This window comes from Camelina sativa, chromosome 1 (assembly GCF_030686135.1).
Source record: "Camelina sativa cultivar CO46 ecotype springtype chromosome 1, ASM3068613v1".
Lineage (NCBI taxonomy): Eukaryota > Viridiplantae > Streptophyta > Magnoliopsida > Brassicales > Brassicaceae > Camelina > Camelina sativa.
The window spans coordinates 10996502-11010537 of NC_141880.1; the positions used below are offsets into that span (position 1 = coordinate 10996502).

The 14036-nt window shown below is 36.9% G+C and overlaps 4 protein-coding genes across 5 annotated transcripts; all 4 read left to right on the forward strand.

Moving 5' to 3' along the window:
- The first annotated feature begins 1900 nt into the window (after positions 1-1900).
- Positions 1901-7099, forward strand: LOC104788309 (uncharacterized). Its single transcript, XM_010514056.3, has 14 exons — positions 1901-2375; positions 2847-3237; positions 3688-3862; positions 4267-4350; positions 4432-4673; positions 4769-4994; positions 5177-5256; positions 5356-5440; positions 5601-5732; positions 5831-5944; positions 6062-6109; positions 6212-6296; positions 6392-6448; positions 6597-7099. Exons 2-14 carry the CDS (start codon positions 3014-3016, stop codon positions 6749-6751), a joined length of 1707 nt encoding a protein of 568 aa, XP_010512358.2. The 5' UTR covers positions 1901-2375; positions 2847-3013; the 3' UTR covers positions 6752-7099.
- On the forward strand, positions 6597-8691 carry LOC104788317 (uncharacterized protein At4g14342). The gene is made up of 4 exons (XM_010514069.2): positions 6597-7385; positions 7575-7660; positions 7769-7892; positions 8464-8691. Exons 1-4 carry the CDS (start codon positions 7380-7382, stop codon positions 8509-8511), a joined length of 264 nt encoding a protein of 87 aa, XP_010512371.1. The 5' UTR covers positions 6597-7379; the 3' UTR covers positions 8512-8691.
- An 89-nt stretch (positions 8692-8780) lies between these two features.
- On the forward strand, positions 8781-11174 carry LOC104788327 (putative pentatricopeptide repeat-containing protein At3g23330). 2 transcript variants are annotated; one of them, XM_087456603.1, is made up of 2 exons: positions 8907-9204; positions 9317-11105. In XM_087456603.1, exons 1-2 carry the CDS (start codon positions 9050-9052, stop codon positions 10971-10973), a joined length of 1812 nt encoding a protein of 603 aa, XP_087312729.1. In that variant the 5' UTR covers positions 8907-9049; the 3' UTR covers positions 10974-11105. The 2 variants fall into 2 exon arrangements, with proteins under 2 accessions (XP_010512381.2, XP_087312729.1); XM_010514079.2 differs by having other exon boundaries at positions 8781-11174.
- Positions 11175-11705: 531 nt separating this feature from the next.
- Positions 11706-13921, forward strand: LOC104788337 (receptor-like kinase TMK4). The gene is made up of 2 exons (XM_010514090.2): positions 11706-13030; positions 13131-13921. The coding sequence occupies exons 1-2, from the start codon at positions 11767-11769 to the stop codon at positions 13664-13666; spliced, it is 1800 nt and encodes a 599-aa protein (XP_010512392.2). The 5' UTR covers positions 11706-11766; the 3' UTR covers positions 13667-13921.
- Positions 13922-14036: the final 115 nt, after the last annotated feature.

Here is a 14036-nt window from a genome sequence, read left to right on the forward strand (position 1 = left end):
AAAATGAATTCATTGATGTCAGTTTTTTTTTTCTTTCAACTTTTATTTTTATATTCTTGTACTTTCGACAACTTTGATCACTTATATAATTAAATATATGATTCCTCAAATTGATAGTATTGAAAGTGTTTTTAAACATGAAGGAGGCATAACAAGCAAAAAATGAAGAAAAAAGGAATGATTTTTTTTTGTTTTGAGGAAATAAGTGAAATATTGAATTTAATTTTATTAAAACATATTAATGAACGAAAACCAATCCTAGAAATATTAGTATAAAAATTAATAATATAAAATTATATTACAAGAATTAGCTTTATTTTAATAATATTTTTTATAACTAAAAATAAAGAATTAGTTTCTACTATCGATATATAGAAAACTTTACTTACTAATATGAAGATTTTGGTAATGAAAACTATTAATAAAGTTCCTGCACATTAACTTTTGGTGTGCCGAAGTTTATAAAACTACCTTAAAATGGAATTAATAATTTTGGTGAAAAATTACAAAAGAGAGCATTCAGTAGTTGGAAAGCTTAGGACCATGGTTTGATTTAGAAGTGCCACGGGCGTGATGCATAATGCATCTTCAGCGGACATCAAGGCTTTTGAAACCTTTTTCCATTTGTGTGTTAATTTTCTTGTCAGCATGTTATATTGATAAAAGAAAAGCATCAAGTAGAAGAAGTGATCGAATATTTACAAAGGTATAACACAAATTACATGTATGAGTAATAAGTTAACAACCTAACACATTAAGTTTAAAAGTTACATAGCGTAACAAAATAAACGTATAAACTTTGTTATCGCATGAATTTAGACAATTCGGTTGAAAAATTTGGTTATCCTTAGTTATCAAAAAAAAAAAAAAACTTTGGTTGTCTTTAAAAAGAACCTTCATATTAATTAGGTTTGCACCATCTTGATCCTGAACGGATGACATGATTCACATTTGTGCTTCCACTAAATGAAGTGTTGATAGGCTTTTGCTTTGTTACTTTAATCCAAAAATGTGTTCTTGTCCCTATGGGATATATAAACCATCCTTGCCCTATTGATTATTCATCTAGCTTCTAACTAAACACCATTCATATGACAAACTAAACCTTTTTCGATATTTGCTGGTGTGGAACACTTAGAAGGCTTCGTCATGTACATTTATTTTGACACATTTAGTTTTTGACCACACTTTCCATTCAACATAAACCTGATGAATAGTATCAGTTGGGTCACCGTCCAAAGATTTAATTTTCTTTGCATTCCTGATTTTCCATATAAAATACATTATCCGCAAGTATTTGGATTTCTCTATATATAACTTGAGAAGTTAAATAGAGAATTTTTAAACTGCAGTTATTTGTACAGTAGTTAGTACGTAATATACAATAATGCTATTAAAACGAATATCTTTGTTATGGATGGTAACAAATAATTTATCATACAGTATTGAAAATTTATGACATCAATATCTATTATCTATATTTTCGGCTAAAAATTTTAGATAAAAAATTAGGTTTATAATAAGATATTAAATAAGGTTAAATTTCTTGACTATTGACATAAATATATTGTGCTTTTATAATTTTATTTCATGTATTTCTTTTTGTCTACAATAAAGTTGTGAAATAACTGAACATTTTACCAAATAATATTTATTTTTGATTTCCTACTAGTATTTTTTAGTTCTTGTGAAGTACATACATCTTTCAAAATATGTATTAAAGTTATAAAAATATAAAAATTAGGGAGACTTCAATGATTTGAGATGAAGTAAGTAAGCGAGGTGGAATAATCAATTTATATAATATCTATATATGTCTACATCAAAGATAAGGTAAAATATGTTTTTAATAACTACTCGAGATCTTATACAAATTAAAACTCCCTAATCCATAATTAATGTCAAATATTTGAGATTAAACCAATTCCCAAAAGTGTTACAAAAAACAAAGTCCTATTTTGTTGCCCAAACCCAAAGAGAAGCCAAAGAAGAGCAGTTGGTTGGTGTTTGTGTTGAGTCTCTCTCTCTCTCTCTCTCTCTCTCTCTCTCTCTTTTGTGAAATTTACACATCAAAAGCAACAAAAAGCTTTAAACTTTCCTTTCTCCTTTCTCTTTCACTGCAAAATTTCTCTCTAAACCCACAAAACAAAATGCGAAATTTCGTAACAAGGAATTGAGAACGAATCCAATTCCCTTGATTCGAGGGTTCTTCTCCACTCCTCTCACTTTTGGTTCTTCTTCTATCTCTGTCTCCTTCTTGTGTTCCAAATTCTCTCGACGCCCTTGTTCTTCTTCAGTGTATCGGTCTGCTTCGTCGGAACTCGTTTGATTTGAGATTGAGAGTTCTGCTGCATTTTCTTTGAATTTACCATAAAGTACATATTTTTCACTTTCTTTTGATTGTTTTGAAATCGATTTGGTATTGCTTTATCTTCAACTGATCATGTTATTGAGTTTGTTTTTGGTTAAGTAATCATGGGCAATTCTCAAAAATTGTTCTTCTTCTTTTTTTTTAGATATGTTTTGATTTGGGAATATACTTGTTAGGGTTTGGCTAATGTGTGATAAAGTTTTAGAAACTGGTGAGAGAGTAAAGGTGTCAACTTTTTACTCGTTTTAGGTTATTTATTTTGTACCAACTTCACCGTTTGGTATAAGTTCACGAGGGACTTCGCATTTGACTATCAACAATGTTCAGAGTTGATTGGTTTTGCTTATCCTCCTTCTATCTTGTCTCTTTTGTTGTTGTTTGTATCAATTGGTCGAACATTTCTTGGTACTTTTGAATATGCTCTTTTAGATGTGTGGAGTCACTGTGAACTTATATATGTTATATCTCGTTGTAGGTGCAAGGCACTGGGGAAATCTGTCCAGTCGCTTGATGTCTGAATTTTATTGTTGTACATAGCCCTGGAGTAGACGTCATAGTTCGTGTATATCAGACTCTCTACTGACTTTTACGTAAAGGGTGTATCTTGATATTTGGGTTGGGAATTCGAATTAAGGGGAAGCGATGGATACTGCCAAAGCATGGTTGAATAAGTTAAAGTCTAAAGGGAAGGAGAAATCTTCGAAAAAGAAGGAAGCTACTAGAAGTAATGTAAAGGATGGACCCAAAACAGCTGGAGGTGAAGAAGCTGTGTCAAATGTAACAAAGCAGAAGGCTGCAGCTGCGAAACAGTATATTGAAAATCATTACAAAAAACAAGTGCAAAGTCAGCAGCAAAGAAAGGAGCGGTATGGTTTCATTGCATATTTTTAAGATATAAAATGAAGTTTTTGTTCATTAGCATATATTCTCGTGACACCTGCACAAGTTTATGGCATACATATGTCTGTCAGCATAATTTGGTTCTTATGCATGGAAAGATAGTCATTTATTTGGTACCTCCCAAGGATCAGGAAAATTAGACATATGTGTTGTTGACGATTAGCAATCAAAAGGAGTCTTTTAGAGTTTGATATCCTTAGGAGAAATTTATTTATCCGAGATGTTAATGTGGTTTGACGAGAAGTTGGTGTGATGATTGTATCTTCTTTCCCCTGATTTTTCTGGAAGTTTTTGTTTGTGGGCTATAGCTATGGAAGAAAATTTTGGTATAATAGATGTTTTCTGCTATTTATATGGGAACTTCTATTCATATCTTTTGCCTAAGAGCGTGTTTTGGGTAATTGCATTTGCTGCAGACGTGATATGCTGGAAAATAAGTTAGCTGCTGCAGAAGTCCCTGAGGAAGAGCAAAAGAATTTGCTTAAGGATTTAGAGAAAAAGGAAACTGAATACATGCGCCGACAGAGACATAAAATGGGAACTGATGACTTCGAGCCATTGACAATGATAGGAAAGGGAGCTTTTGGAGAGGTATCGTTAATGTTACTGTAAACTTTTTCTTCTCTCTCTGTTGTTTTGTTCAGCATCTCTGCACATCATCTTGATTGTCTCCTGTGGAATAGAATTGTTGAAACATCATTGTTTGTAACGGTTGGCCACCTTGAAGGGCTTGCATTCATGTGTACTTGATTTTTGGGAAGATGAACCTACCTGCAGTAGTTTTTGTATTCTTTGATCTATAGTGAGTTAGTGGCCTGTATGGTTTTTGCCACCTGAGAATGATTACAAGTTTTATTTGCACTCAGATTGCTTTTTCTAGTTTTAAGCATGAACCAGGCGTTGGGGATACTGCTTAAAATTTGAAATGTTCATGCTAACGTTGGCCAAAAGTACTTATATGGTTTTTTTATGTGTATTCTCTTCCCTTGATGCAGGTTAGGATATGTAGGGAGAAGGGAACAGGCCATGTCTATGCGATGAAAAAGCTTAAAAAGTCTGAGATGCTTCGTAGAGGCCAGGTATCTCCTTCAAGCTGCTTTTATTTGAAATATCTTTGTTTTTTTTTGGAACGTGTTTGTGGAAATTTGAATTCTTTTCAGGTGGAACATGTGAAAGCTGAGAGAAATTTACTTGCAGAGGTTGACAGCAATTGCATTGTGAAGCTGTATTGTTCTTTCCAAGATGAAGAGTATTTGTATCTTATTATGGAGTATCTACCTGGTGGAGATATGATGACATTACTTATGAGGAAAGATACACTTACTGAAGATGAGGCAAGATTTTATGTTGGGGAAACGGTCTTAGCTATTGAGTCCATTCATAAGCACAACTATATCCACAGGTCTAGTGAAGCAATCAGGCTATCTATTATTAGCTCTTGAGTGGATTTTATTTTTACTGTTCTAAGCATCTATTTACTTCTCCAATTTACTACAGAGATATCAAGCCTGATAATCTGCTACTCGACAGAAGCGGTCACATGAAACTATCAGATTTTGGATTGTGTAAGCCATTAGACTGTAGTATTCTTCAGGAAAAAGATTTCATAGTTGCACACAACGTTAGTGGGGCTCTACAAAGTGATGGCCGCCCTGTGGCACCAAGACGCACCCGCTCGCAAATGGAACAACTGCAAAACTGGCAGAGAAATAGAAGGATGCTTGTGAGTTTATGTTATACAAATCATTCTTTTCTTGTTCTGAGATGTCCACTTATGCAAGATTGAGCAAACAGTCATTAGTCATTAGTCATTACTTTATTAATCTTAGGAAGTCTTTTCTCTCCGTTGATATATAAGTTTTCTGTTCAAATACAGTTTATTAAGTGAAATAATATCATTTACAGGCTTATTCTACAGTTGGAACTCCTGACTATATTGCTCCAGAAGTTTTGTTGAAGAAAGGATATGGCATGGAATGTGATTGGTAGGTGCAGCAAACTTGTTGCGCTTGTTCTGTTTTGTTTCTTTAATTCAGAATAGTTGTTGTTGATGATATCTTTTTGGGGTTTTTTTATTCCCTTAGGTGGTCTCTCGGTGCGATCATGTATGAAATGCTTGTGGGGTTTCCACCATTTTATTCAGATGAGCCAATGACAACTTGTAGAAAGGTATCCAATCCTCACTTTAACTAACTTCCATTAATCTTAAAGTTTTGCATTCGATTTAGTTCTTGATATTCTAATAAATGCGTCTATGGTAATATGTGCAGTCGCCTGCCTACCTTTTAACCTTTCATCTCTGAATATCTTCTTGTTCTTTCTAATGCAGATAGTAAACTGGAGAAATTATTTAAAATTCCCGGATGAGGTTAGGCTATCAGCAGAAGCCAAGGATCTTATTTGTAAACTTTTATGCAACGTAGAACAAAGGCTTGGAACAAAAGGAGCGAATGAAATTAAGGTGCTTTGTGCTTTAATATTTGAAGGTCCCTTATCTGAAGACTCTTGATAAATGCCTATTAAACGCTTTCTGACGCCTTTTGTTGGCATTGGTTATAGGAACACCCTTGGTTCAGAGGTGTCGAATGGGAAAAATTGTATCACATGAAGGCTGCTTTTATTCCCAAAGTCAATGACGAGTTGGACACTCAAAATTTCGAAAAATTTGAAGAGGTAAAAAACTAAGTGTTTCAGTCAGAAAAATGGTTAACATATCTTGATAATGGCACTGGTCCAGTGATGTGGATGCAGCTCTTGATATAGAACTTAATATAAATTATTCTGTAACAGACTGACAAGCAAGTTCCAAAGATCTCAAAATCAGGTCCATGGAGAAAGGTACAAAATTTGCTTGAATTCATGCTTATATGCAATGTGTTGTCATTACTCATTAGCATTCTTAATATTAAAATGTCTTTGTTTGTTTTTTTGTATCTCCAGATGCTCTCATCCAAAGACATTAACTTTGTGGGTTATACTTACAAGAACGTTGAAATAGTAAATGATGATCAATTACCAGGGATAGGTAGAATCTCACTTACATAACTGATTTTGACTTGTAACCAAAACACATCCTATGTTTGCTCTGTTGTTAATCTATGTTGTGTGTTACTGTTATAGCTGAGCTGAAGAAGAAGAGCACAAAGCCAAAGCGACCATCGATTAAATCCCTATTTGGTAAATGCTCTACTGAAAACCATTACATAGACAACATTATTACAATCTATTTCCAGTTCATTGTCTCAGAATGGCCTGATATAATATATATAATATGGTTTTAGCTCTAACCAGAATTGTTATAAATAAATTAAAAAACATTTCACAGAGGATGAATCAGCCAGTAGCACAAGAAGTCACCAAGGAAGCTTCTTGAAACTCTTGCCAACACAGATCGAAGTTCCAGAGAAAGAAGGCAAATCCAGCTCATCTAGTGAAACCCTATCATCCTCTGCCACGCGTTTGGATAATGCCACAGCCTAAAGCCACCAGACTCTTTGCTACACAACAAAAGAAGGTTTGAAGTGGTGGCAGATTCATCATGGTTGGAGAAAGTACAGTTTCCCCTTTGGGAAATGGATTGTTTGATTGTTGATAGAGTGACCTTTATAAAGGATTTGTTCCAACATAGGGATAACGTTTTTGGGTTAATATCTTCTTCCTTCTTCTTCTTGTTCAAAAGGTTTTTTATTAGTTGAAGCAAAAAGATAGTAAATATTCCTCTTTCAGAAAAATGGGTTTCATTTGTTTGATTGTTTTGTTTGTTTGGGAGTAATCACAAATTTGGTTTGTACCACACAGTTTCTCTAATTACAGAGGAGATTTGTTTTATTTTCTCCTACACTTCATCTCTCTCATTAATTTGATTTGGTTTGATTGCAATGTACGGTTTTGGTTTAGTTTTCTTTTCTGTACCGGTTCTCATAGTTATTAAACTTCACGTGTTCCGAATATTCATAGTGTTGGGCCAGGCGGTCTGGCCCAGACCCATTCTCACGGCCCAGTCAATTTCTCAATAACGAGCATTGTAGCAGAAGCGACGGCATTATAGAAGAATCCGAGTCTGCGTATTTTGAATCTTCCCGAAGAGCTTCTGCGAAATCTCTGAAAGATGCAGGTATGTCAATTTCGATTCGAAACCCTATACGATTTCTTGTTCTTGTTACCTCCAATTTTATACGATTTCTTGATGATTAAACTAAGCATAGCTAAAAATCTGGGAATAATTTGCCTTTAGTTTTTATTTATAAAGGTTAGGTTTTTGTTATGAAATCTCACTTTTTTGTTTTTGTGGGTGTTTGTGCAGGCGAGTGATAGGTTTAACATAAATTCTCAGCTTGAGCATCTTCAAGCTAAGTATGTTGGTACGGGTCATGCCGATTTGAGCAGATTGTAAGTTTTTTTTTTTTCCACTTTTTTGTTTGGGTTTTTTTTTTTTTTTTTTTTTCAGGATTCTGGATTTGTGGACTAATTGGTTATTTTTGTATGTTTCTGTGGTAGTGAATGGGCTGTGAACATTCAGCGTGATAGTTATGCTTCATACATTGGTCACTACCCGATGCTTTCTTACTTTGCAATAGCTGAGAACGAATCCATTGGTCGAGAACGCTACAACTTCATGCAGGTTTGTTTGCTCTCTTTTTCTTGCTTCTCGTGTAGTTTCATGTCAAGAGTCATGTTTGTGTTAGTGTCTAAGGGACAGGAAGAATCAGTGTTTGGATTATGATTCTAGGTTTTGGTTGATGAGGGCTCTTTTGTGCAAGATTGTTTCTATGCAATATGTAGAGTATCTATACTCCATTGCTTCATTCTTATTCCTGTCCTTTTACCCTCAAGATTCAGATACTTTGCTTATAGCTGTTTACTTAAGTTTTAGGCAGCTCTATTAGGTTACTTGGCTATAGCTTTGCTGATCAGTAGACATCCTTCTATGGGTTACAATCAGTTTATAGGGTAGAAATTAGTTCATGTTGTCTCGCACCAAAGTTTGCAACTGAGTTACTAGTTTAACCTAACAAGGGAATATATTAGAGACAATGGAGATTTAGAACTCCTGATAGACTGACATTGCAAGGCGGAATTAGATATTTCCCTTCTAATCCATTCTACAAACTCATCTTTGATTCAGAATAATGTCAGTCTCATGTTTTCCCGTTTGGCTAATAACTCCAAAATCCTTTGATTTCTTTTTGCAGAAAATGCTTTTACCTTGCGGCCTTCCTCCAGAAAGAGAAGACGAGTAAGAAGAGCTTGCAAATGTGTCTGTGTATGTGGCATCTGGAATCAGAAAACATTCTATCATGTCAATGTAATTGCCAAAAGGCTTCTTCTGGTTTCTAGTCCCGAATTGGTTGATACTTTGATGCCAATTGTTGAACATGATCGAAACTTTTGTACTTGGTTATAAAATAGTCTTGATACAATTGTGTCGCCTCAGTCTTTTTGCTATTCATTTAAAAAGTTGGAAGTTTTTAAATAGATGACCAACAAATAAAAAATCAAACCTTTGTTGTTTGTTAATGGCGTTTCCCTGAGGAAAGAGAGAAGTACGCACTCATTTCTTAAGATGAGTTCATCCAAAACCCTAATCAGAACCCTGATTAAGAACCCAACTCGGATCAATTCCAAATCTCAAGCCAAGCAGCTTCACGCACAGTTCATCAGAACTCAATCACTCTCTCACACATCAGCTTCAATCATAATCTCAATCTACACAAACCTCAAACTCTTGCACGAGGCTTTGCTTCTATTCAAAACGCTCGAGTCTCCTCCTGTTCTAGCATGGAAGTCAGTAATCAGATGCTTCACAGACCAATCTTTATTCTTCCGCGCGTTAGCTTCGTTCGTAGAAATGAGAGCTTCTGGGAGATGCCCAGATCACAATGTGTTCCCTTCTGTGCTGAAATCGTGTACGATGACGATGGATTTGAGATTTGGTGAGTCTGTTCATGGGTGTATCGTTAGGCTTGGTATGGATTGTGATTTGTATACAGGTAATGCGTTGATGAATATGTATGCTAAGCTTCTGGGTATGAGTTCAAAGATTAGTGTAGGTAAAGTGTTCGACGAAATGCCACAAAGAACTTCATGTGACGATTTAAAGGATGAAACTTGCATTATGCCTTTAGGAATGGATAGTGTGAGGAAAGTTTTTGAAGTGTTGCCTAGAAAGGATGTTGTGTCCTATAATACTATCATTGCTGGGTATGCACAAAGTGGAATGTATGAAGATGGTTTAAGAATGGTTAGGGAGATGGGAACTACTGATTTAAAGCCTGATGCTTTCACTTTGTCCACTGTGCTTCCGATATTTTCTGAGTATGTTGATGTTATTAAGGGAAAAGAGATTCACGGGTATGCGATTAGGAAGGGGATTGATAGTGATGTATATTTTGGGAGTAGCTTAGTTGATATGTATGCAAAAAGTGCTCGGATTGAAGACTCGGAAAGAGTGTTTTCACGCTTGTCTCGTCGGGATAGTATCTCATGGAACTCGCTTGTAGCTGGTTATGTACAGAACGGTAGATACAATGAGGCTCTGAGATTATTTAGGCAAATGGTGATGAAAAAGGTTAGGCCAGGACCTGTGGCATTCTCAAGTGTGATTCCTGCCTGTGCTCACCTAGCTACCTTGCACCTTGGGAAGCAACTTCACGGATATGTATTAAGAGGTGGCTTTGGCAGTAACATATTTATATCTAGTGCACTTGTCGATATGTACTCGAAATGTGGGAATATTAATGCTGCTAGGAAGATTTTTGACAGGATGAATGTACATGATGAAGTATCATGGACGGCTATCATAATGGGGTATGCGTTACATGGTTATGGGCATGAAGCTGTTTCCTTGTTTGAGGAAATGAAACAGCAGGGAGTGAAACCGAATCATGTGGCGTTTGTTGCTGTACTAACTGCTTGTAGTCATGTGGGGTTGGTAGATGAGGCGTGGGGATATTTCAACAGCATGACTAAGGTTTATGGTTTAAACCATGAGTTAGAACATTATGCTGCTGTTGCGGATCTTCTAGGCCGTGCAGGGAAACTGGAAGAAGCATATGAGTTTATTTCAAAGATGCGTGTTGAATCGACAGGTAGTGTCTGGTCTACCTTGTTGTCTTCTTGCAGTGTTCACAAGAATCTTGAGCTAGCTGAGAAGGTAGCGGAGAAGGTATTCGCTATTGATTCTGAAAACATGGGAGCTTATGTTCTGATGTGCAATATGTATGCATCTAATGGGAGATGGAAAGAAATGGCGAAACTGAGATTGAGAATGAGGAAAAAAGGATTGCGGAAAAAGCCAGCTTGTAGTTGGATCGAAGTGAAAAACAAAACTCATGGGTTTGTTTCAGGGGATAGATCGCATCCGAGTATGGACAGAATCAACGAGTTTCTTGATGGTGTAATGGAACAGATGGAAAAAGAAGGATATGTTGCAGACACAAGCGGTGTACTTCACGATGTAGACGATGAACATAAGAGAGAGCTTTTATTTGGACACAGCGAGAGACTGGCTGTTGCCTTTGGTATCATCAACACAGAACCTGGCACGACGATTAGAGTGACTAAGAACATAAGGATCTGCAAGGATTGTCATGTCGCGATCAAGTATATCTCGAAGATCACGGAGAGAGAGATTATTGTAAGGGATAATAGCAGATTCCACCATTTCAACCGTGGAAACTGTTCTTGTGGAGACTATTGGTAATGATGTCTGAAATTTTTTGACGGCATGTTAATCCAGAGTCACGTCGCATTGGGAACATACGTTTCATTACAGTGATTGTAGTGTTAGACTGATAGGCAAAGTAATGAAAACAATTCTTTTTGTGGTTTGTAATTGGGATAGTTCTTGAGGTGCAACTCAATTCGCATATGACCATGTGATCTTTTTGAGAGCTCAGAAAAACAGTATCATCAATAGCCGCCTATGTGGTCATATGTGATTTTATATCATTTAGTTCGGCCTAACTTTACAATTATCTCTTCTGTTTATATCATCAATAGCCGCCTATGTGGTCATATGTGATTTTATATCATTTAGCTAGGCCTAACTTTACAATTATCTCTTATGTTTAGTGGTCTCTCATAATGCATAGTTGTTCTTTAATCTTAAAATGGCAAACACGTTTTCAATAAAATGTGAGCTTTGCCGTACAAATTATACATTTATAAAGTAATAACGATCATGGACAATAACGAATAATTTTCTTTTGCTTTTTCAGAACAATAAAGTACTATTAGTTACAGGACCGAGTTAGCACTTAGTTTGTTTAATCGCGTGGTGGTCTGAACATAGTGAAATCATTACATACTAGCGGAGAAGCTTTTTGACCAACGACACCAACCTACGACAACTTTACTTTCCTTTTGGACACCAACCTACGACAACTTCACAGTCTTCACTTATAAATATTTATATTCTTCTTCCTTTTGTCTTAAGAAAGATTTTAAAATCCTCTCTGTTTTGTCTCCCTCGCTCTAAGCCAGTTCTCTGAGCCATGGAAGCTCCCAAGTCTCTCCTCCACCTCTTCTTCCTCCTATGCGCTTTCAACTTCCTCTCCACGTCCATCGCTGACGATGGAGCGACAATGCTCACTTTGGCTAAATCGTTTAGTCATCCGCCAACAGACTGGTCAACAACTACCTCGTCTAACAACTACTGCCGATGGACTGGCATAAGCTGCATCTCGGCCCGCGTTTCCATTGTGAATCTTGAGAAGCTTGGTTTAGTCGGGTTTGTTTCTCCGGCCATTGCAAATCTCACTTCTCTGAAGAGTATCTACCTTAATGACAACAACTTAACCGGCATTATACCTAAGGAGTTGACATTTATGACTAGTCTACGGTTCATCAACGTCTCCAACAACAACCTCACCGGGAAAATACCGAAGTTCCCGACTTCGGTTAAGTTTATTTACAAACCTGGTAACTCTTTGCTGGGAAATATTGCCGGATATTCTTCGACAAAACATGGAACCGGTGCTAGTTGGAGTGTTTTAAAGGCTTGTGTGATCACTTTCGCAATCACGATTTTTCTTGTCTTTTTAGGATGGGTGGCTCGAAAAATCGTTCTGAAAATGAGGAACAGGGCGAGCGATGATGTCTCTGATGTTGGTGGATCTGCCAATGGACATGGAGAAGGAGAACATAACGTCAACACAGGTACTGATGAAAATCGTAAGGATCCTTTGGTTCTTGAAGGTGGAATCGTTTCTTTTTCAGTGGAGGCTCTTCGTGAGGCTACAAATGGTTTCAGTGAGGATAACATATTGGGAAAGTTACAGGATGAAACAAAAGTTGCGGTCAAGAGGATGAACCTTTCATCAATGGGTGGTGAAAGAACGAAACAGTTTGACGCCGAGATTGCCGTGCTCGCCAAGGTTAGACACAGACACGTGATCGCTCTATTGGGTTACTGTGTGAACGAGGACGAGAGATTGCTAGTGTACGAGCACATGTCACAGGGAAATCTAGGACAGCATTTGTTCGACCCAGCTAAACATGGTTACTCTCCTCTGACTTGGAAACAGAGAGTGAGAATCGCTTTAGACGTGGCACAAGGTGTTGAATATCTCCACAAATTTGCTCCACAAAGCTCCATCCACAGAGATTTAAAGTCCTCTAACATCCTTTTGGGGGATGACTTGAGGGCCAAGGTTGCTTATTTCGGATTGGTTAAAGTTGCAGCAGTTGATGGGAACTACTCTGTTGATCTAAAAGCAGCAACAGGCACATGTGGTTATATAGCACCAGAGTACGCCTGTAAGTTCATTGCATTATTCATATGTATTTGCCTAGATTGCATTAATTCTATATGAAAAAAAAGTTGTCGAAGGTAATCCATATTAAAATATTTTTGCAGCCACTGGGATGTCAACGGCGTTAGTGGATGTGTACGCGTTTGGAGTGGTTCTTATGGAAGTGATAACAGGAAGAAAAGCATTAGACAATGATTTACCATATGAGAGATCTCATCTAGCCACATGGTTTAATGAAATCCTAATCAACAAAGATAAACTCCCAGAGGAACTTGACCAAATCTTAAAACCGGACAAGGAAACAATGGAGAGCATTCACAAGGTCGCTGAGCTAGCGGGGCATTGCACAGCCCGAGAGGAACAGAGACCAGACATGGGCCACGCGGTTAATGTGCTACGTTCACTTGTAGAGATATGGAAACCGTCGTACGAAGAAAGAAAAGAGAATTTGGGATTCGATATGGAAATGAGTTTACCTCAACGTCTGCACAGATGGCAAAACAAAGGAGCATCGTCGTCAATGATTAGTGAACCCTTGCTGAGCCCATTTGCAGACAAGGATATACCCTCGACGGAAGAAGAGTGGAAACTGTTGTTCGAAAAAGACAGTTTGGGACTCTGGGAACCCCTGTGTACATGAGAATTTACACATTCCCACTTTCCATGTTTTGTAGGAATCTCCGTCGTTTGTGCTTCATGTACTTTGCTATTTAAAAAGATGAATGGGACCTTGACTCAGAGTCTCAGACCACTTTCGTGGTGTGCCAAGAAAAAAATAATTTAGATTAAGAGGCATAAGAGAGAGAGAGAGAGGGAGCTTTTGTTTGGCCATTGCGAGAGATTGGTTGGCTATTACTTTTGGTATAATCAACAACAACAAAACCTGGCACGACAATTAGAGTGACTAATCCGAGATCGCATAAAGCACCTATGTTTTCATTACACTGATTCTGTAGTGTTAGGCAAATCAGTGTTTTACCATCCCTTCTTTAATGGAACTCAACCATTTT

Coding starts and splice junctions, on each gene's coding strand:
- LOC104788309 (XM_010514056.3), top strand. CDS start 3,014: ATGGATACTGCCAAAGCATGGTTGAATAAGTTAAAGTCTAAAGGGAAG. Junction 3,863..4,266: donor GAAAGGGAGCTTTTGGAGAG/GTATCGTTAATG, acceptor CCCTTGATGCAG/GTTAGGATATGTAGGGAGAA. Junction 5,733..5,830: donor AAGGAGCGAATGAAATTAAG/GTGCTTTGTGCT, acceptor CATTGGTTATAG/GAACACCCTTGGTTCAGAGG.
- LOC104788327 (XM_010514079.2), top strand. CDS start 8,835: ATGAGTTCATCCAAAACCCTAATCAGAACCCTGATTAAGAACCCAACT.
- LOC104788337 (XM_010514090.2), top strand. CDS start 11,767: ATGGAAGCTCCCAAGTCTCTCCTCCACCTCTTCTTCCTCCTATGCGCT. Junction 13,031..13,130: donor TATAGCACCAGAGTACGCCT/GTAAGTTCATTG, acceptor ATATTTTTGCAG/CCACTGGGATGTCAACGGCG.
- LOC104788317 (XM_010514069.2), top strand. Junction 7,661..7,768: donor CATGCCGATTTGAGCAGATT/GTAAGTTTTTTT, acceptor TTTCTGTGGTAG/TGAATGGGCTGTGAACATTC. Junction 7,893..8,463: donor AACGCTACAACTTCATGCAG/GTTTGTTTGCTC, acceptor TTCTTTTTGCAG/AAAATGCTTTTACCTTGCGG.